Below are 23,138 nucleotides of genomic sequence, written 5' to 3' on the forward strand. Positions count from 1 at the left end.
CGGCTAATGTCTCTGCGCACTCTACACGTAGGGTAGGTCCTTCATGGGCAGCACAACATGGTGCTTCAGCAGAATAGATTTGTAAGGCAGCCACATGGTCTTCCATTAACACATTCATTAGACATTATGCCTTGGATACTTTTGCCTCTCATGACGTGGAATTCGGGCGAAAGGTTCTCCTGGCTAATCAGAAGCGTCCCCACCACTAATAATGGCTTTGGGAATCCCAATGTTATCCTGTGGATAACCTGTGGACCCAGCCGGAGAAATATACCGTTATGGTAAGAACTTACCGTTGATAACGGAATTTCTCCTATGTCCACAGGTATCCACAGGGATCCCACCATGACGCACCTGATTTGAGGATCTTTACAATCACTAAACCTCTTCCCTTTTGTATGGAAGGGTGTGCATGTGTGTTTCATCGCCTGCATAGGGTTCAACATGATGCTCCTGCCTAATTGCTGTGAAAACAACTGATTTGACTGAGTCGGTGGGCGGGATTATATGGAGGAGCCCGATGCATCCTGGGAGGCCAGAAAGCTTGTGACTATTTGGTGCCATTTCTGCTGTTGCTCTGGCATATCCCAATGTTATCCTGTGGATACCTGTGGACATAGGAGAAATTCCGTTATCAATGGTAAGTTCTTACCATAACGGTATATTTCTACAAGCAAGTCTGGTGAATGCTTTCCCGCGGCTACTGGAAAATTATATATATATATATATATATATATATATATATATATATATATATATATATATATATATATATATATATATATATCAGAGGTGGTGATCCGGCACAGCCACATATTGCAGTCGTAACCTGGGTGCCCTCACGGAAAATGAACAATTAGCAAGCTGGTGGTGAGGCACTCCAAGGATTTTAACACTGACAGTAGGTAGATAACGTTTCAATGCCGTTCATTCAAAGTGGTTACCTGATGAAAATGCCACTTTGAATAAACGGCATTGAAACGTTGTTATCTACCTACTGTCAGTGTCAAAATCCATGGAGTGCTGCACCACCAGCTTGCTATATATATATATATATATATATATATACATTTATTTTAGAGACATGTCTGCAGCACTCTCAGGTTGAGGTGTCTGTGAAACCTCCAAATTATGAACAAAGTAAAAGCAAATGAGTTGCTCTGACCTGTATCTATAAAATAAGTAATCCGAGTCTGCTGTCTAAATATACTAAAGCCTAATGGGGTATGCACATGGGCGATTTTTTTCCTCTTTTCTAAGCGATCTGTCTAGACCACTTAGAAATTAAGCACAAATCGCTTTGTGTACACCCCGTAGCGATGGCGATACATCTACCCCTATGTAAAATAACTTTCTCTATCGTCCTAAGTGGATGCTGGGGTTCCTGAAAGGACCATGGGGAATAGCGGCTCCGCAGGAGACAGGGCACAAAAAAGTAAAGCTTTACTAGGTCAGGTGGTGTGCACTGGCTCCTCCCCCTATGACCCTCCTCCAGACTCCAGTTAGATTTTGTGCCCGAACGAGAAGGGTGCAATCTAGGTGGCTCTCCTAAAGAGCTGCTTAGAGAAAGTTTAGTTTAGGTTTTTTTTCTTTACAGTGAGTCCTGCTGGCAACAGGATCACTGCAACGTGGGACTTAGGGGGAAAGTAGTAAACTCACCTGCATGCAGAGTGGATTTGCTGCTTGGCTACTGGACACCATTAGCTCCAGAGGGATCGAACACAGGCCCAGCCGTGGAGTCCGGTCCCGGAGCCGCGCCGCCGACCCCCTTGCAGATGCTGAAGCGTGAAGAGGTCCGGAAACCGGCGGCTGAAGACTCCTCAGTCTTCATAAGGTAGCGCACAGCACTGCAGCTGTGCGCCATTTTCCTCTCAGCACACTTCACTGGGCAGTCACTGAGGGTGCAGAGCGCTGGGGGGGGGCGCTCTGAGAGGCAAATATAAACCTTATACAAGGCTAAAAATACCTCACATATAGCCCATAGGGGCTATATGGAGATATTTAACCCCTGCCTGACTGGAAAAATAGCGGGAGAATAACCCTCCGAAAAAGGGGCGGGGCCTATCTCCTCAGCACACGGCGCCATTTTCTGTCACAGCTCCGCTGGTCAGAACGGCTCCCAGGTCTCTCCCCTGCACTGCACTACAGAAACAGGGTAAAACAGAGAGGGGGGGCACATTAATGGCTATATATATATATATATTAAAGCAGCTATAAGGGAGCACTTAATATAAGGATATCCCTTGTATATATAGCGCTTTGTGGTGTGTGCTGGCAGACTCTCCCTCTGTCTCCCCAAAAGGGCTAGTGGGTCCTGTCTTCATTAGAGCATTCCCTGTGAGTTTGCGGTGTGTGTCGGTACGTGGTGTCGACATGTATGAGGACGATATTGGTGTGGAGGCGGAGCAATTGCCAAATATGCAGATGTCACCCCCCAGGGGGTCGACACCAGAATGGATGCCTTTATTTGTGGAATTACGTGATGGTTTATCTTCCCTTAAACAGTCAGTTGAGGACATGAGGCGGCCGGACAATCAATTAATGCCTGTCCAGGCGCCTCAAACACCGTCAGGGGCTGTAAAACGCCCTTTGCCTCAGTCGGTCGACACAGACCCAGACACGGGCACTGATTCCAGTGACGACGGTAGAAATTCAAACGTATTTTCCAGTAGGGCCACACGTTATATGATTTTGGCAATGAAGGAGACGTTACATTTAGCTGATACTACAGATACCGTAAAACAGGGTATTATGTATGGTGTGAAAAAACTACAAACAGTTTTTCCTGAATCAGAAGAATTAAATGACGTGTGTGATGAAGCGTGGGTTGCTCCTGATAAAAAGTTGATAATTTCAAAAAAGTTATTGGCATTATACCCTTTCCCGCCAGAGGTTAGGGCGCGCTGGGAAACACCCCCTAAGGTGGACAAGGCGCTCACACGCTTATCCAAACAAGTGGCGTTACCCTCTTCTGAGACGGCCGCACTTAAGGATCCATCAGATAGAAAGATGGAAGTTATTCAAAAGAATATATACACACATGCAGGTGTTATACTACGACCAGCTATAGCAACTGCCTGGATGTGCAGTGCTGGAGTAGTTTGGTCAGAATCCCTGATTGAAAATATTGATACCCTAGATAGGGACAATGTTTTACTGTCGTTAGAACAAATAAAGGATGCATTTATCTATATGCGTGATGCACAGAGGGATATTTGCACACTGGCATCTCGGGTGAGTGCTATGTCCATTTCAGCCAGAAGAGCCTTATGGACACGACAGTGGACAGGCGATGCGGATTCAAAACGTCACATGGAGGTTTTGCCGTATAAAGGGGAGGAGTTATTTGGAGTTGGTCTATCAGACTTGGTGGCCACGGCTACTGCCGGGAAATCCACTTTTTTACCTCAAGTCACTCCCCAACAGAGAAAGGCACCGACCTTTCAACCGCAGCCTTTTCGCTCCTACAAAAATAAGAGAGCAAAGGGCTTGTCGTACCTGCCACGAGGCAGAGGAAGAGGGAAGAGACACCAACAGGCAGCTCCTTCCCAGGAACAGAAGCCCTCCCCGGCTCCTGCAAAAACCTCAGCATGACGCTGGGGCCTCTCAAGCGGACTCGGGGACAGTGGGGGGCCGTCTCAAAAATTACAGCGCGCAGTGGGCTCACTCGCAGGTAGACCCCTGGATCCTGCAGATAATATCTCAGGGGTACAGGTTGGAATTAGAGACGGATCCTCCTCATCGTTTCCTGAAGTCTGCCTTACCAACCGTCTCTTCCGAAAGGGAGAGGGTGTTGGAAGCCATTCACAAGCTGTACGCTCAGCAGGTGATAGTCAAAGTACCCCTATTACAACAAGGAAAGGGGTATTATTCCACTCTATTTGTGGTACCGAAGCCGGATGGCTCGGTAAGGCCTATTCTAAATCTGAAGTCCTTGAACCTCTACATAAAAAAGTTCAAGTTCAAGATGGAGTCACTCAGAGCAGTGATAGCGAACCTGGAAGAAGGGGACTTTATGGTATCCTTGGACATCAAGGATGCGTATCTACACGTTCCGATTTACCCCGCACACCAGGGGTACCTCAGGTTCATTGTTCAAAACTGTCACTATCAGTTTCAGACGCTGCCGTTCGGATTGTCCACGGCGCCTCGGGTCTTTACCAAGGTAATGGCCGAGATGATGATTCTTCTTCGAAGAAAAGGCGTATTAGTTATCCCATACTTGGACGATCTCCTAATAAGGGCAAGGTCCAGAGAACAGCTGGAGACAGCTTTAGCACTATCTCAAGAGGTGCTAAGACAACACGGGTGGATTCTGAATATTCCAAAATCCCATTTAATCCCGACAACTCGTCTGCTGTTCCTAGGAATGATTCTGGACACGGTTCAGAAAAAGGTTTTCCTTCCAGAGGAAAAAGCCAAGGAGTTATCCGATCTGGTCAGGAACCTCCTAAAACCAGGAAAAGTGTCAGTACATCAATGCACAAGAGTCCTGGGAAAAATGGTGGCTTCTTACGAAGCAATTCCATTCGGCAGATTCCATGCAAGAATATTCCAAAGGGATCTGTTGGACAAATGGTCAGGGTCGCATCTGCAGATGCACCTGCGAATAACCCTGTCACCAAAGACAAGGGTGTCACTTCTGTGGTGGTTGCAGAAGGCTCACCTATTAGAAGGCCGCAGATTCGGCATTCAGGATTGGATCCTGGTGACCACGGACGCCAGCCTGAGAGGCTGGGGAGCAGTCACACAAGGAAGAAACTTCCAGGGAGTATGGACGAGTCTGGAAAAGTCTCTTCACATAAACATTCTGGAACTAAGAGCAATCTACAATGCTCTAAGCCAGGCGGAACTTCTCCTGCAAGGAAAGCCGGTGTTGATTCAGTCGGACAACATCACGGCGGTCGCCCATGTAAACAGGCAGGGCGGCACAAGAAGCAGGAGTGCAATGGCAGAAGCTGCCAAGATTCTTCGCTGGGCGGAGAATCACGTGATAGCACTGTCAGCAGTGTTCATCCCGGGCGTGGACAACTGGGAAGCAGACTTCCTCAGCAGACACGATCTTCATCCGGGAGAGTGGGGTCTACATCCAGAAGTCTTCAACATGTTAATAGACCGTTGGGAAAGACCAATTGTAGACATGATGGCGTCTCGCCTCAACAAGAAACTGGACAAATATTGCGCCAGGTCAAGAGATCCACAGGCAATAGCTGTGGACGCACTGGTAACTCCTTGGGTGTACCAGTCAGTGTATGTGTTTCCTCCTCTGCCGCTCATACCAAAGGTATTGAAGATCATACGGCAAAGAAGAGTAAGAACAATACTAGTGGTTCCGGATTGGCCGAGAAGGACTTGGTATCCGGAACTTCAAGAGATGCTCACGGACGAACCGTGGCCTCTACCTCTGAGAAGGGACCTGCTACAGCAGGGTCCCTGTCTTTTTCAAGACTTACCGCGGCTGCGTTTGACGGCATGGCGGTTGAACGCCAGATCCTAAAAGGGAAAGGCATTCCAGAAGAAGTCATTCCTACCTTGATTAAGGCACGGAAGGAAGTCACCGTGAAACATTATCACCGCATTTGGCGAAAATATGTAGCGTGGTGCGAGGATCGGAGGGTTCCGACGGAGGAATTCCAACTGGGTCGTTTCCTACATTTCCTGCAATCAGGATTATCTATGGGTCTCAAATTGGGATCCATTAAGGTTCAAATTTCGGCCCTGTCAATATTCTTCCAAAAAGAATTGGCCTCTGTCCCTGAGGTCCAGACTTTTGTCAAGGGAGTACTGCATATACAGCCTCCTGTGGTGCCTCCGGTGGCACCGTGGGATCTAAATGTAGTTTTAGATTTCCTCAAATCCCATTGGTTTGAACCATTGAAAAAGGTGGATTTGAAATATCTCACATTGAAAGTGACTATGTTACTAGCCCTGGCCTCTGCCAGGAGAGTATCTGAATTGGCGGCTTTATCTTATAAAAGTCCTTATCTAATCTTCCATTCGGATAGGGCAGAACTGCGGACTCGTCCGCATTTTCTCCCTAAAGTGGTATCAGCATTTCATCTGAACCAACCTATTGTGGTGCCTGCGGCCACTAGCGACTTGGAGGACTCCAAGTTGTTGGACGTTGTCAGAGCCTTAAAAATATACATTGCAAGGACGGCTGGAGTCAGAAAATCTGACTCGCTGTTTATATTGTATGCACCCAACAAGTTGGGCGCACCTGCTTCTAAGCAGTCGATTGCTCGTTGGATTTGTAACACAATTCAACTTGCACATTCTGTGGCAGGCCTGCCACAGCCTAAAACTGTAAAAGCCCACTCCACAAGGAAGGTGGGCTCATCTTGGGCGGCTGCCCGAGGGGTCTCGGCATTACAACTCTGCCGAGCAGCTACGTGGTCGGGGGAGAACACGTTTGTAAAATTTTACAAATTTGATACCCTGGCAAAGGAGGACCTGGAGTTCTCTCATTCGGTGCTGCAGAGTCATCCGCACTCTCCCGCCCGTTTGGGAGCTTTGGTATAATCCCCATGGTCCTTTCAGGAACCCCAGCATCCACTTAGGACGATAGAGAAAATAAGAATTTACTTACCGATAATTCTATTTCTCGGAGTCCGTAGTGGATGCTGGGCGCCCATCCCAAGTGCGGATTATCTGCAATACTTGTACATAGTTATTGTTAACTAATTCGGGTTATTGTTAAGGAGCCATCTTTAAGAGGCCCTTTCTGTTGTCATACTGTTAACTGGGTTTAGATCACAAGTTGTACGGTGTGATTGGTGTGGCTGGTATGAGTCTTACCCGGGATTCAAAATGCCTCCCTTATTGTGTATGCTCGTCCGGGCACAGTACCTAACTGGAGTCTGGAGGAGGGTCATAGGGGGAGGAGCCAGTGCACACCACCTGACCTAGTAAAGCTTTACTTTTTTGTGCCCTGTCTCCTGCGGAGCCGCTATTCCCCATGGTCCTTTCAGGAACCCCAGCATCCACTACGGACTCCGAGAAATAGAATTATCGGTAAGTAAATTCTTATTTTTTTTTTTTCTTCGCAAACATCGCTACGTGTTTATTTGCAATCTAGACACCGGGAACTTCAGGGGAAATCACCTAGTCTAAATCGCTTAGCACAAATCTCAACGTGCGTGTGTCCATTTAGGGGAGAATTCAATTAGCTTTGGAAATCTACCACATGCTAATTGATCCCCCAGGGCTATTTAATTAACCCCCGCCGAACAGAGGAAAAAATCCCACATAACCAGCGGGTGCCACAACATACTACTTTAAGGGGTGTTAGCAAAGCTGTCTGGCGATAAAGGGAGTACAGTTCAGTAGAATGCAGTAAGCCTGAGGCTACCTCTCATTTTTTTCACCAGCGGTAAATTACTGCAGGTAATTGAATCTCCCCCATAGCATTTATTTTAAATACATCATTAAAAGCAAAGATAAAACTTGTGGGGGGAAAAATTTGGCAGAATAAAACCACACTTAGCAAGGGGATAATGTTGCAACATCTCTGGTGTACAAAGAAACAAGATTGCACAGTGTAATCACAATTAATATACCAAAACTCCTGCGTTGTATAGCAATATTGAAAATGTTTGTATAAATGGGTGTGGTATAGAAGATCTATGTAGACAGTCACTAGGATGACATGACAGTGGTCGACACAGGGTTTGTTTTTTGGATGTCATTTTGTATGTTTCATCATATGTTATCACAATCAGTCGAAATGTGTACATTCGTGGGCTCGCCAAGCTTCGGCTAAGGTGGCTTGTTGCGCTGGCCCCAGGTTACTACAGATGCTCCTCACTTATGACCAAGTTCCATTCCTGCTAATAGGTTGTTAATTAAATTGGTCATTAAGCGAGGAGCCGCATACTTAATATAGGCAATTGTTTTTATTTATTCTTTATATAGAAAAGGTCTAAAGGAAACTCCAACTTTGTTTTCTCTAACGTCCTAAGTGGATGCTGGGGACTCCGTAAGGACCATGGGGAATAGCGGCTCCGCAGGAGACTGGGCACAAAAGTAAAGCTTTAGAACTACCTGGTGTGCACTGGCTCCTCCCCCTATGACCCTCCTCCAAGCCTCAGTTAGTTAGATTTTTGTGCCCGAACGAGAAGGGTGCACACTAGGTGGCTCTCCTGAGCTGCTTAGTGAAAAGTTTAGTTTTAGGTTTTTTATGTTCAGTGAGACCTGCTGGCAACAGGCTCACTGCATCGAGGGACTAAGGGGAGAAGAAGCGAACTCACCTGCGTGCAGAGTGGATTGGGCTTCTTAGGCTACTGGACATTAGCTCCAGAGGGACCGATCACAGGCCCAGCCATGGATAGGTCCCAGAGCCGCGCCGCCGGCCCCCTTACAGAGCCAGAAGACAGAAGAGGTCCGGAAAATCGGCGGCAGAAGACGTCCTGTCTTCAACAAGGTAGCGCACAGCACTGCAGCTGTGCGCCATTGCTCTCAGCACACTTCACACTCCGGTCACTGAGGGTGCCGGGCGCTGGGGGGGGCGCCCTGAGACGCAATAAAAACACCTTGGATGGCAAAAAATGCATCACATATAGCTCCTGGGCTATATGGATGAATTTAACCCCTGCCAGAATACACAGAAAAACGGGAGATAGGCTCCGCCCCCTTCTCGGCGGCCTTATCTCCTCAGCACACTGGCGCCATTTTCCCTCACAGCTCCGTTGGAGGGAAGCTCCCTGGCTCTCCCCTGCAGTCACTACACTACAGAAAGGGTTAAAAAAAGGGAGGGGGGCACTAATTAGGCGCAGTATAAACAATACAGCAGCTATAAAGGGAAAAACACTTATATAAGGTTATCCCTGTATATATATAGCGCTCTGGTGTGTGCTGGCAAACTCTCCCTCTGTCTCCCCAAAGGGCTAGTGGGGTCCTGTCCTCTATCAGAGCATTCCCTGTGTGTGTGCTGTGTGTCGGTACGTTTGTGTCGACATGTATGAGGAGAAAAATGATGTGGAGACGGAGCAGATTGCCTGTAATAGTGATGTCACCCCCTAGGGGGTCGACACCTGAGTGGATGAACTGTTGGAAGGAATTACGTGACAGTGTCAGCTCTGTATAAAAGACAGTGGTTGACATGAGACAGCCGGCTACTCAGCTTGTGCCTGTCCAGACGTCTCATAGGCCGTCAGGGGCTCTAAAGCGCCCGTTACCTCAGATGGCAGATATAGACGCCGACACGGATACTGACTCCAGTGTCGACGGTGAAGAGACAAATGTGACTTCCAGTAGGGCCACACGTTACATGATTGAGGCAATGAAAAATGTTTTACACATTTCTGATAATACGAGTACCACCAAAAAGGGGTATTATGTTCGGTGAGGAAAAACTACCTGTAGTTTTCCTGAATCTGAGAAATTAAATGAGGTGTGTGATGATGCGTGGGTTTCCCCCGATAACAACTGATAATTTCTAAAATGTTATTGGCATTATATCCTTTCCCGCCAGAGGTTAGGGTGCATTGGGAAACACCCCCTAGGGTGGATAAAGCGCTCACACGCTTGTAAGAACAAGGGCTCTACCCTCTCCTGAGATGGCCGCCCTTAAGGATCCTGCTGATAGAAAGCAGGAGGGTATCCTAAAATGTATTTACACACATACTGGTGTTATACTGCGACCAGCAAATCGCCTCAGCCTGGATGTGCAGTGCTGGGTTGGCGTGGTCGGATTCCCTGACTGAAAATATTGATACCCTAGATAGGGACAGTATATTATTGCCTATAGAGCATTTAAAAGATGCATTTCTATATATGCGTGATGCACAGCGGAATATTTGCCGACTGGCATCAAGTCTAAGTGCGTTGTCCATTTCTGCCATTAGAGGGTTATGGACACGACAGTGGTCAGGTGATGCGGATTCCAAACGGCATTTGGAAGTATTGCCTTATTAAGGGGAGGAGTTATTTGGGGTCGGTCTTTCAGACCTGGTGGCCACGGCAACAGCTGGGAAATCCACGTTTGTACCCCAGGTCGCCTCTCAACATAAGAAGACGCCGTATTATCAGGCGCAGTCTTTTCGTGGGCAAGCGGGCAAAAGGTTCCTCATTTCTGCCCCGTGACAGAGGGAGAGGAAAATGGCTGCAGAAATCAGCCAGTTCCCAGGAACAGAAGCCCTCTCCCGCCTCTGCCAAGCCCTCAGTATGACGCTGGGGCTTTACAAGCAGAATCAGGCACGGTGGGGGCCCGTTTCAATGAATTTCAGCGCGCAGTGGGCTCACTCGCAAGTAGACCCCTGGTTCCTTCAGGTGATATCTCAGGGGTACAAATTGGAATTCGAGACGTCTCCCCCTCGCCGTTTCCTAAAGTCGGCTTTACCGATGTCTCCTCCTGACAGGGAGGCAGTTTTGGAAGCCATTCACAAGCTGTATTCCCAGCAGGTGATAATCAAGGTACCCCTCCTGCAACAGGGAACGGGGTATTATTCCACACTGTTGTGGTACCGAAGCCGGACGGCTCGGTGAGACCGATTCTAAATCTAAAATCTTGAACACTTACATACGGAGGTTCAAATTCAAGATTGAGTCACTCAGAGCAGTGATTGCGAACCTGGAAGAAGGGACTACATGATGTCTCGGGACATCATGGATGCTTACCTTCATGTCCCAATTACCCTTCTCACCAAGGGTACCTCAGGTTTATGGTACAGAACTGTCACTATCAGTTTCAGACGCTGCCGTATGGATGGTCCACGGCACCCTGGGTGTTTACCAAGGTAATGGCCGAAATGATGATACTCCTTCGAAGGAAGGGAATTTTAGTTATCCCTTACTTGGACGATTCCCTGATAAGGGTAAGATCCAGGGAACAGTTGGAGGTCGGTGTAGCACTATCTCAGGTAGTGTTGCGGCAGCACGATTGGATTCTCAATATTCCAAAATCGCAGCTGATTCCGACGACTCGTCTTCTGTTTCCTAGGGATGATCCTGGACACAGTCCAGAAAAAGGTGTTTCTCCCGGAGGAGAAAGCCAGGGAGTTATCCGAGCTAGTCGGGAACCTCCTATAACCGAGCCAAGTCTCAGTACATCAATGAAATGGTTCTGGGAAAAATGGTGGCTTCCTACGAAGCAATCCCATTCGGCAGATTCCACGCAAGAACTTTCCAGTGGGACCTGCTGGACAAATGGTCCGGGTCGCATCTTCAGATGCATCAGCGGATAACCCTGTCACCAAGCACAAGGGTGTCTCTCCTGTGGTGGTTGCAGAGTGCTCATCTTCTAGAAGGCCGCACATTCAGGACTGGGTCCTGGTGACCACGGATGCCAGCCTGCGAGGCTGGGGAGCAGTCACACAGGGAAGGAATTTCCAGAGCTTATGGTCAAGCCTGGAGACATCACTTCACATAAATATCCTGAAGCTAAGGGCCATTTACAATGCTCTAAGCTCAGCAAGACCTCTGCTTCAAGGTCACCCGGAGTTGATCCATTCGGACAACATCACGGCAGTCACCCACGTAAACAGACAGGGTGACACAAGAAGCAGGAGGGCAATGGCAGAAGCTGCAAGGATTCTTCGCTGGGCAGAAAATCATGTGATAGCACTGTCAGCAGTATTCATTCCGGGAGTGGACAACTGGGAAGCAGACTTCCTCAGCAGACACGACCTCCACCCGGGAGAGTGGGGACTTCACCCAGAAGTCTTCCACATGTTTATAAAACTCGACAAGTATTGCGCCAGGCCAAGGGACCCTCAGGCAATAGCTGTAGACGCTCTGGTAACACAGTGGGTGTACCAGTCAGTGTGTATGTTCCCTCCTCTGCCTCTCATACCCAAGGTACTGAGAATTATAAGATGGAGAGGAGTAAGCACTATATTCGTGGCTCCGGATTGGCCAAGAAGGACTTGGTAACCGGAACTTCAAGAGATGCTCACGGAGGATCCGTGGCCTCTACCTCTAAGAAGGGACCTGCTCCAGCAAGGACCCTCTCTGTTCCAAGACTTACCGCGGCTGTGTTTGACGGCATGGCGGTTGAACGCCGGATCCTGAAGGAGAAAGGCATTCCGGATGAAGTCATTCCTATCCTGATCAAAGCCAGGAAAGATATAACCGCAAAACATTATCACCGCATTTGGCGAAAGTATGTTGCGTGGTGCGAGGCCAGTAAGGCCCCGACGGAGGAATTTTCAACTAGGTCGATTCCTACATTTCCTGCAAACAGGAGTGTCTATGGGCCTGAAATGGGGGTCCATTAAGGTTCAAATTTCGGCCCTGTCAATTTTCTTCCAAAAAGAACTAGCTTCAGTCCCTGAAGTTCAGACGTTTGTGAAAGGGGTACTGTATATACAGCCTCCTTTTGTGCCTCCAGTGGCACCTTGGGATCTAAATGTAGTTTTTGGGTTCCAAAAGTCACATTGGTTTGAACCACTTAAATATGTGGAGTTAAAATATCTCACATGGAAAGTGGTCATGCTGTTGGCCCTGGCCTGGGCCAGGTGCGTGTCAGAATTGGCGGCTTTATCCTGTAAAAGCCCTCATCTGATTTTCCATTCGGACAGGGCGGAATTGAGGACTTGTCCTCAGTTTCTCCCTAAGGTGGTTTTCAGCGTTTCACCTGAATCAACCTATTGTGGTGCCTGCGGCTACTAGGGACTTGGAGGACTCCAAGTTGCTAGACGTTGTCAGAGCCCTGAAAATATAGGTTTCCGGAACGGCTGGAGTCAGAAAATCTGACTCGTTGTTTATTCTGTATGCACCCAACAAGCTGGGTGCTCCTGCTTCTAAGCAGACTATTGCTCGTTGGATTTGTAGTACAATTCAGCTTGCACATTCTGTGGCAGGCCTGCCACAGCCAAAATCTGTAAAAGCCCATTCCACAAGGAAGGTCGGCTCATCTTGGGCGGCTGCCCGAGGGGTCTCGGCTTTACAACTTTGCCGAGCAGCTACTTGGTCAGGAGCAAATACGGTTGTAAAATTCTACAAATTTGATACCCTGGCTGAGGAGGACCTGGAGTTCTCTCATTTGGTGCTGCAGAGTCATCCGCACTCTCCCGCCCGTTTGGGCGCTTTGGTATAATCCCCATGGTCCTTACGGAGTCCCCAGCATCCACTTAGGACGTTAGAGAAAATAAGAATTTACTTACCGATAATTCTATTTCTCGTAGTCCGTAGTGGATGCTGGGCGCCCATCCCAAGTGCGGATTGTCTGCAATACTGGTACATAGTTATTGTTACCAAAAAATCGTGTTATTGCTGTAGTGAGCCATCTTTTCTAGAGGCTCCTCTGTTATCATGCTGTTAACTGGGTTTAGATCACAAGTTATATGGTGTGATTGGTGTGGCTGGTATGAGTCTTACCCGGGATTCAAAATCCTTCCTTATTGTGTACGCTCGTCCGGGCTCAGTATCCTAACTGAGGCTTGGAGGAGGGTCATAGGGGGAGGAGCCAGTGCACACCAGGTAGTTCTAAAGCTTTACTTTTGTGCCCAGTCTCCTGCGGAGCCGCTATTCCCCATGGTCCTTACGGAGTCCCCAGCATCCACTACGGACTACGAGAAATAGAATTATCGGTAAGTAAATTCTTATTTTACTTTGCATAACTCTTACATAGTGTACAGTATTAAAGAACAAAAAAATCTAATCTACGAAAATTATAACATTTATAAAAATTATGTACCAGCTGGTCGGAGAGCTGGAGGTAAGTCCAACGGTCACTAAACAGGTAGGTTGTTAGGTTAGGAGCATCTGTGTTCCCAATTGTAGTCCATATCGATAGTAAATCAAGCAAAAGTTGGGAAAACATAACAAAAAAAACCCAAAACTTGTGTTGTCCTTTTGTGTGTCCACAATTGTAATGTACCCGTCTACCTAATGCATGTCAACCTATCATCCGTCTTCCAGTATAAATATATACAAATAAAGCAGTTAGCTGCTGCTTAATTGATTGATATGAAATTTAGGCTTGCCTTCCAATATGCCGCAAGTGTACGGTGTCTGTGTTTCAATAATACAAACCTCAGTCATCTCCAAAGATAATGATAACCTGTATAGGGAGAGTGGGAAGTAGCAAATCTTTTGTTTGCTTTTTCTCGGTTTTCAGTTTTGATAACCTACTTTATAAAAGTGATGCTCATCATTGTTACCTTTACAAGGAAAATTACCCTTGGTTTAAGTAATAAAAAAAAAAAACAAGAAAAGCCCCCAAACAACCACTGTACCCCCATATTTTCCCAAATGTCCCCACTCATCGGGAGTGCCAGGGACCACCCAGAAAACAAATCTATTACTAGCACTTAAGTAAATCACTTATTTTAAATATATTTTATCATTGAAAGCTAAAACTCAGTCTTAACTGCACTTGTATAAAAAGGTGTTTCTGTCCTTACCGAATACCATCATTGCATTGTAAGAAGAGTGCATTTGAGACATTTCATTTTACACAAACCATTATTTCTCTTCTATTACACTTCTTTTACATTTGTTACATTTTAACTACCACTTTTCGTTTCCGTCTACAGATATCTTCATATTCTTATGATCTTCTGGTCATTTCTTGCTGGAGTTGTTACATTATACTGCTCACTGGAACCTGAATCTCTTCTTCCTAATATTTTATTTAACATAAAGCACAAGCCAAAGGTATTAATTTAAAATAATGTGACTTCTTTTTCATGGTTTTGAGTGGTTATTGAGGAAATTATTTTTCCAAAAACAAAATGTCTCTTGTCTGAAGGATTATGATCTTGTCCGGTAAAGAGTTTAAAATGAATTTGTATATGTTTTTTTATTAGTTACATATTGTATCTGCATTTGTACGCTCAGCGCGTGTGTGTGTGTGTGTGTGTGTGTGTGTGTGTGTGTGTATATATATATATATATATATCACACAAAAATGCGCTGTGGCGCGTATTTTACCCCAAAATAGCCACCTGTGACCCACATACAGAAGATGAGCGGGTCCCACAGGACGCGCTCATCTGAATCTGTGTTTTTTACAAGTTGATATCCGCCCTGCCATTTTTGAAATGCTTGTACTTTCCCGGAGCAATGCAAGCCGACAAACAGCGGGAGAAGGCATAGAGAAGGGCTAGGTGCCTGGCAACAACCCAGCCCCCAGGAGGCGGGGCCGGCACACAGTATTCAAAAAATGAAAGGCACTATTCAAATAAATTAAAGGGAGGGGCCGTGGCCTGGATACAGAAGCGCACTTCTTCATGTAGTGTTCTGCACCAGCCCACGGGAGATTCTCCACTGCCTGACACCAATTCTAGCAGTTTCTTCTCACTCACCTGCCCGGCTTACCCGCAGCCCTCTGGGGGATCAGCCGTAAATAACCCTGCCGCTGCAGTCCCTCTTCTGTAGCTGGTGTTGACTTCCCGCTGTTGCACCTCGCGGTCCCTGCTTCACCTCCTGCCGCAGCTCAACAGAAGTTCCGCCACCCACCCCACTGGACACTGGATATGCTGAGTCATTACTTATGTTCCCAGCTCTGCTCCCACCTCCAAGCTTTTGTAACACTTGGATTATCCAGGAGTGTTCCCACACAGATTCCACCTAAAGCAAGCTGGCAGGTGGTAAGCAGCTAATGTAAGTGGCCCTTCCCTGCAACAGGACTTTTATACTGTACGCTACAGTAGATTGCTATTTAGTATCCTACTGTGTGCCATGCTATGTATGTGGGAATCCCTACTGTGTGCCATGCTATGTATGTGGGGAGCTCTACTGTGTACCATGCTATGTATGTGGGGAGCTCTACTGTGTGCCATGCTATGTATGTGGGAAGCCCTACTGTGTGCCATACTATGTATGTGGGGAGCTCTACTGTGTGCCATGCTATGTATGTGGGGAGCTCTACTGTGTGCCATGCTATGTATGTGGGAAGCCCTACTGTGTGCCATGCTATGTATGTGGGGAGCTCTACTGTGTGCCATGCTATGTATGTGGGAGCTCTACTGTGTGCCATGCTATGTATGTGGGGAGCTCTACTGTGTGCCATGCTATGTATGTGGGGAGCCCTACTGTGTGCCATGCTGTGTATGTGGGGAGCCCTACTGTGTGCCATGCTATGTATGTGGGGAGCTCTACTGTGTGCCATGCTATGTATGTGGGAAGCCCTACTGTGTGCCATGCTATGTATGTGGGGAGCTCTACTGTGTGCCATGCTATGTATGTGGGGAGCTCTACTGTGTGCCATGCTATGTATGTGGGGAGATCTACTGTGTGCCATGCTATGTATGTGGGAAGCCCTACTGTGTTCCATACTATGTATGTGGGGAGCTCTATGTGTGCCATGCTATGTATGTGGGGAGCTCTACTGTGTGCCATGCTGTGTATGTGGGGAGCTTTACTGTGTGCCATGCTATGTATGTGGGAAGCCCTACTGTGTGCCATGCTATGTATGTGGGGAGCTCTACTGTGTGCCATGCTATGTATGTGGGAAGCCCTTCTGTGTGCCATGCTATGTATGTGGGAAGCCCTACTGTGTTCCATACTATGTATGTAGGGAGCCCTACTGTGTACCATGCTATGTATGTGGGGAGCCCTACTGTGTGCCATGCTGTGTATGTGGGGAGCCCTACTGTGTGCCATGCTATGTATGTGGGGAGCTCTACTGTGTGCCATGCTATGTATGTGGGAAGCCCTACTGTGTGCCATGCTATGTATGTGGGGAGCTCTACTGTGTGCCATGCTATGTATGTGGGGAGCTCTACTGTGTGCCATGCTATGTATGTGGGAAGCCCTACTGTGTGCCATGCTATGTATGTGGGAAGCCCTACTGTGTGCCATGCTATGTATGTGGGGAGCCCTACTGTGTGCCATGCTATGTATGTGGGGAGCCCTACTGTGTGCCATGCTATGTATGTGGGGAGCCCTACTGTGTGCCATGCTATGTATGTGGGGAGCTCTACTGTGTGCCATGCTATGTATGTGGGGAGCTCTACTGTGTGCCATGCTATGTATGTGGGGAGCTCTACTGTGTGCCATGCTATGTATGTGGGGAGCTCTACTGTGTGCCATGCTATGTATGTGGGGAGCCCTACTGTGTGCCATGCTATGTATGTGGGGAGCCCTAGTGTGTTTCTGTGTTCTCTTACATATCTTTAGCATGTGTGGTCACAGTTTGCCCACTTTATGCTGTGGTTTGTATGTTTATGGCTCATTTTTAGTAATTCAATAATTATCTGTCACCTTTTCTGTTGTATGAGTGATGGAAACGGATACATACATGTCATGAGGCCACACCTCCTCTTAGGAAGGTCACACTTCTTTTCTGGTGCGCGAATGTGCCTTTAGTGCGCGCAGGTGGTGTGCCCTCCTCAGTGATCAGCATCTTGCCCTAAAAAAAATCCTAGAGTGCGTTGACCCTGGGCTCCGATGCCAGCACCATGAGACTGGCCCCGCTCACCCGGCACAGCACCACCTCCTCCCGGCTGCACGCTGACCGTGGGCTCCGCCTCCAGCACCAAGAGACTGTCCCCGCTCACCCGGCCCAGCGCCCTCCTCCGCAATGGTCAGTGCTGCTCAGCATCTGCCCTGTGCCCCCAACCCCCCCCTGCGGCATGTGTGCCCGCGCTGCAGCAGGCTGTGTGGGGTGTTGGATGGGCCTGCTGCAGGAGGCTTCCGCGATGCTGTCTGCGGGGGACGGCTGAGGCTGCAATGTGTATAAGTGCTCTACCTGGTGCAGTGTGTATAGCGAGCTCTACCTGGTGCAATGTGTATAGCGTGCTCTACCTGGTGCAATGTGTATAGCGTGCGCTACCTGGTGCAATGTGTATAATGTGCTCTACCTGGTGCAATGTGTATAGCGTGCGCTACCTGGTGCAATGTGTATAATGTGCTCTACCTGGTGCAATGTGTATAACGTGCTCTACCTGGTGCAATGTGTATAACGTGCTCTACCTGGTGCAATGTGTATAACGTGCTCTACCTGGTGCAGTGTGTATAATGTGCTATACCTGGTGTAAAGTGTAGAACGTGCTATATCTGGCGCAATATGTAGAACGTGCTCTGGCGCAGTGTGCATAGGAGGTTCTACCTGGCGCAGTGTGTATAGGAGGTTCTACCTGCTCCCCCGCTCCATTAGACTCTCCCCTACCTTGCAAAGCTTCAAATGGGCACTGAAAACCCACCTATTTATCAAAGTGTACCCCTCCAATGCATATCCTAGTCCTTAGGCTGCTCCTCCATCCCCCTGCCCCATGCCTTGAACATCTCTGCTTTGCTTGCATACTGCCATCAGGCTTCCTCCTGCTTGCTTGCACCTCATGTCATCTGTCTATCACCCCTCCCCACTAGATTGTTAGCTCTTCAGAGTAGGGCCGTCTTTCCTATTGTTGTCTAAGCCCTCTTCTCGACACATTTCAGTCAGCGACCATCTTTACCTGCTTTTTCTCCTACTGGTAAAGGCTCCTCTCTATCTATGGCCGCCAGTCCCAAGTAGTACAATGATTACTCCCTTGCTACTTACATCTAAGCTGTATTATGTTTTGAGAACTGTGGTGCTCTTTGTTACCTGTACTCCATTTTTGTTATTTCATTACTGTTATGCTAAGTTTTGTCTCCCTGTACTGTCCTTTGTATGGCGCTGCGTAACCCTTGTGGCGCCCTATAAATAAAATGTAATACAGGTTGAGTATCCCATATCCAAATATCCGAAATACGGAATATTCCGAAATACGGACTTTTTTGAGCGAGAGTGAGATAGTGAAACTTTTGTTTTTTGATGGCTCAATGTACACAAACTTTGTTTAATACACACAGTTATTAAAAATATTGTATTAAATGACCTTCAGACTGTGTATATAAGGTGTATATGAAACATAAATGAATTGTGTGAATGTAGACACACTTTGTTTAATGCACAAAGTTATAAAAAATATTGGCTAAAATTACCTTCAGGCTGTGTGTATAAGGTGCATATAAAACATAAATGCATTCTGTGCTTAGATTTAGGTCCCATTGCCACGATATCTCATTATGGTATGCAATTATTCCAAAATACGGAATAATCCGATATCCAAAATACCTCTGGTCCCAAGCATTTTGGATAAGGGATACTCAACCTGTAATAATAATAATACCTGGTGCAATGTGTATAAGCGGCACTACTGTGTGGTGTAATATGAATTGCCACTATTATGTGACCACGTCCCTTCCTCACGAAGCCATGCCCCTACATTTCCCCTGCCTGTTCTTTAGCATCTGCGAGAAGGAGCACCAATTCACTTTCTGCCGAAGGGCACCAAAATGTCTAGTTACAGCTCTAGTGCAGGGTGTCCTGTATGCTACACAGCCCAGCAGCACTGTCACCCCTCCCTCCCCCTTAAATCATTAATAAGATTAACAAGAACATTCATTCCGATGGGACCCAGAGAAGCACAGGTAGGACCCCAATTTTTAAAAGTGAGGGATCGCTGGGACCCACTTTTTTGGGGGGCTCAGCGCGATCACTGTGTGTGTGTGTGTGTGTGTGTGTGTGTGTGTGTGTGTGTGTGTGTGTGTGTGTGTATATATACATATATATATATGTAGCAAGAAATGATACAGCGCCACTTGTGGGGTAGGCTCTCAGTAAGACATGAAAATAAAGTTGTTAAAAAACTAAAAACACACGAAACCTTGTTATAGGTGTCTGCCAACCCTTAAGAGTGCACTACTGGTACAGTACTGCTAAAAAGAGTATAGAGTGGGGGGATAAGGGTACCGGTGACTAGTGTTGTTTAAAATGCAATTGCTAAAATTTTAAGATTTATGAGCCAAAAAATATACAATAATACAAACAGGCTTTAATATCACATAAAAGTGGAATAAAACATAAAAAGTATTTCAAAATATTGGTAAAAACATAAATATAAAGGTCTTTGTAAAAGGTAAGGAGTTCTGACTTATCTTAAAATAGGCAAGGGGGTCAATGCAGGGAACCAACGCGTTTCGTCACACCAGACTTCTTCAAGGGGTGTAAGTGTCTGGTGTGACGAAACGCGTTGGGTTCCCTGCATTGACCCCCTTGCCTATTTTAAGATAAGTCAGAACTCCTTACCTTTTACAAAGACCTTTATGTTTATGTTTTTACCAATATTTCTCTAACGCCCTAGTGGATGCTGGGGACTCCGTAAGGACCATGGGGAATAGACGGGCTCCGCAGGAGACATGGGCACTTTAAGAAAGAATTTGGATTCTGGTGTGCTCTAGCTCCTCCCTCTATGTCCCTCCTCCAGACCTCAGTTTGAATCTGTGCCCGGACGAGCTCGGTGCTGTTTAGTGAGCTCTCCTGAGCTTGCTATAAGAAAGTTTTTTGTTAGGTTTTTTTATTTTCAGGGAGCTCTGCTGGCAACAGACTCCCTGCATCGTGGGGAGAGAAGCAGCCCCACTCTCTGCAGATAGGTCCTGCTTCTTAGGCTACTGGACACCATTAGCTCCAGAGGGATCGGACACAGTATCTCACCCTTTGTCGTCCGATCCCGGAGCCGCGCCGCCGTCCCCCTCGCAGAGCCGGAAGACAGAAGCCGGGTGAAAGAAGCAAGAAGACTTCGAAATCGGCGGCAGAAGACTCCAGTCTTCACTGAGGTAGCGCACAGCACTGCAGCTGTGCGCCATTGCTCCCACACTACACCCACACAGTCCGGTCACTGTAGGGCGCAGGGGGGGGGGGGCGCCCTGGGCAGTAATTAGGACCTCTTGGCAAAAGTTGGACATATATACAGTTGGGCACTGTATATATGTATGAGCCCCCGCCATAATGTTGTACATAAATGCGGGACAGAAGCCCGCCGCTGAGGGGGCGGGGCTTCTTCCTCAGCACTCACCAGCGCCATTTTTTCTCCACAGCTCCGCTGAGAGGAAGCTCCCCAGGCTCTCCCCTGCAGATTCACGGTAGAAGAGGGTAAAAAGAGAGGGGGGGGCACATAAATTAGGCGCAAAAACATAATATACAGCAGCTAGTGGGTTAACACTAAGTTACTGTGTGATTCCTGGGACATAAAGCGCTGGGGTGTGTGCTGGCATACTCTCTCTCTGTCTCTCCAAAGGGCCTTGTGGGGGAACTGTCTTCAAAAAGAGCATCCCCTGTGTGTGTGTGTGTGGTGTGTCGGTACGCTTGTGTCGACATGTTTGACGAGGAAGGCTATGTGGAAGCAGAGCGGGAGCAAATGAATGTGGTGTCTCCGCCGACGGCGCCGATACCTGATTGGATGGATATGTGGAAGGTTTTAAATGATAATGTTAATTCCTTGCATAAAAGGTTGGATAAAGCTGAAACCTTAGGACAGTCGGGGTCTCAGCCCATGCCTGATCCTATGTCGCAGAGGCCGTCAGGGTCTCAGAAGCGCCCACTATCCCAAATTGTTGACACAGATGTCGACACGGATTCTGACTCCAGTGTCGATTACGATGATGCAAAGTTACAGCCTAAATTGGCTAAATCCATCCGTTATAGGATTATAGCAATTAAGGATGTGTTGCACATCACAGAGGAAACCCCAGTCCCTATGTCCCTATGAACAAGAGGGTTCATATGTATGGGGAAAAAAGGCAGGTGGTGACCTTTCCCCCTTCACATGAGCTAAATGAGTTATGTGAAAAGGCTTGGGAATCTCAAGATAAAAAACTGCAGATTTCCAAACGGATGCTTATGGCGTATCCTTTCCCGCCAGTGGACAGGTTACACTGGGAATCCTGCCCCTAGGGTGGACAAAGCTTTAACACGGTTATCCAAGAGGGTAGCCCTGCCGTCACAGGATACGGCCACCCTAAAAGATGCTGCGGATAGAAAGCAAGAGGGTACCCTGAAGTCCATTTATACACATTCAGGTACCTTACTAAGACCGGCAATTGCGTCGGCCTGGGTGTGTAGTGTTGTAGCAGCATGAACGGATACCTTATCTGAGGAACTTGATACCTTAGACAAGGATACTATATTAATGACCCTGGGGCATGTAAAACACGCTGTCCTATATATGAGAGATGCTCAAAGAGTAGGCTAATCTACTGGGCTTTAGAATAAATGCAATGTCGATTTCTGCCAGAAGGGTCCTGTGGACTCGGCAATGGACAGGTGATGCCGACTCAAAAAGGCACATGGAGGTTTTACCTTACAAGGGTGAGGAATTGTTTGGGGAGGGTCTCTCGGACCTGGTCTCCACAGCTACTGCTGGAAAGTCAAATTTTTTGCCATATGTTCCCTCACAACCTAAGAAAGCACCGTATTACCAAATGCAGTCCTTTCGATCACAAAAAGGCAAGAAAGTCCGAGGTGCGTCCTTTCTTGCCAGAGGCAGGGGCAGAGGAAAGAAGCTGCACAACACAGCTAGTTCCCAGGAACAGAAGTCCTCCCCGGCTTCCACTAAATCCACCGCATGACGCTGGGGCTCCACAGGCGGAGCTAGGCCCGGTGGGGGCGCGTCTCCGAAATTTCAGCCACAAGTGGGTTCACTCCCAGGTGGATCCCTGGGCAATAGAGATTGTGTCTCAGGGATACAAGCTGGAATTCGAAGAGATGCCCCCTCACCGATACCTCAAATCGGCCCTGCCAGCTTCCCCCTTAGAGAGGGAAATAGTGTTAGCTGCAATTCACAAATTGTATCTTCAGCAGGTGGTGGTCAAGGTTCCCCTCCTTCAACAAGGAAAGGGTTATTATTTGACCATGTTTGTGGTACCGAAACCGGACGGTTCGGTCAGACCCATATTGAATTTAAAATCCCTGAACATATACCTGAAAAGGTTCAAGTTCAAGATGGAATCGCTAAGAGCGGTCATCGCAAGCCTGAAAGGGGGAGATTTTATGCTGTCTCTGGACATAAAGGATGCATACCTTCATGTCCCCATTTATCCACCTCATCAGGCGTACCTCAGATTTGCGGTACAGGATTGTCATTACCAATTTCAGACGTTGCCGTTTGGTCTCCCCACGGCCCCGAGAATCTTCACCAAGGTAATGGCGGAAATGATGGTGCTCCTGCGGAAGCAAGGTGTCACAATTATCCAGTACTTGGACGATCTCCTCATAAAAGTGAGATTAAGAGAGCAGTTGCTGAACAGCGTATCACTTTCTCTGGAAGTGTAACGGCAACACGGCTGGATTCTAAATATTCCAAAGTCGCAGTTGGTTCCTACAGCTCATCTGCCTTTCCTAGGCATGATTCTAGACACAGACCAGAAAAGGGTTTATCTCCCGATAGAGA

At 47.5% G+C, this 23,138-nt stretch overlaps 1 protein-coding gene across 4 annotated transcripts in view; it reads left to right on the forward strand.

Moving 5' to 3' along the window:
• SNX14 (sorting nexin 14) overlaps window positions 1-23,138 on the forward strand; it is a 328,243-nt gene that overhangs the window by 23,550 nt on the left and 281,555 nt on the right. For all 4 annotated transcript variants that reach the window (XM_063916961.1, XM_063916962.1, XM_063916965.1 and 1 more), the window contains exon 2: window positions 14,478-14,598. In XM_063916961.1, coding sequence (XP_063773031.1) covers window positions 14,478-14,598 — 121 coding nt within the window. The remainder of the gene's footprint in view (window positions 1-14,477; window positions 14,599-23,138) is intronic.

This window comes from Pseudophryne corroboree, chromosome 4, assembly GCF_028390025.1.
Source record: "Pseudophryne corroboree isolate aPseCor3 chromosome 4, aPseCor3.hap2, whole genome shotgun sequence".
NCBI lineage: Eukaryota > Metazoa > Chordata > Amphibia > Anura > Myobatrachidae > Pseudophryne > Pseudophryne corroboree.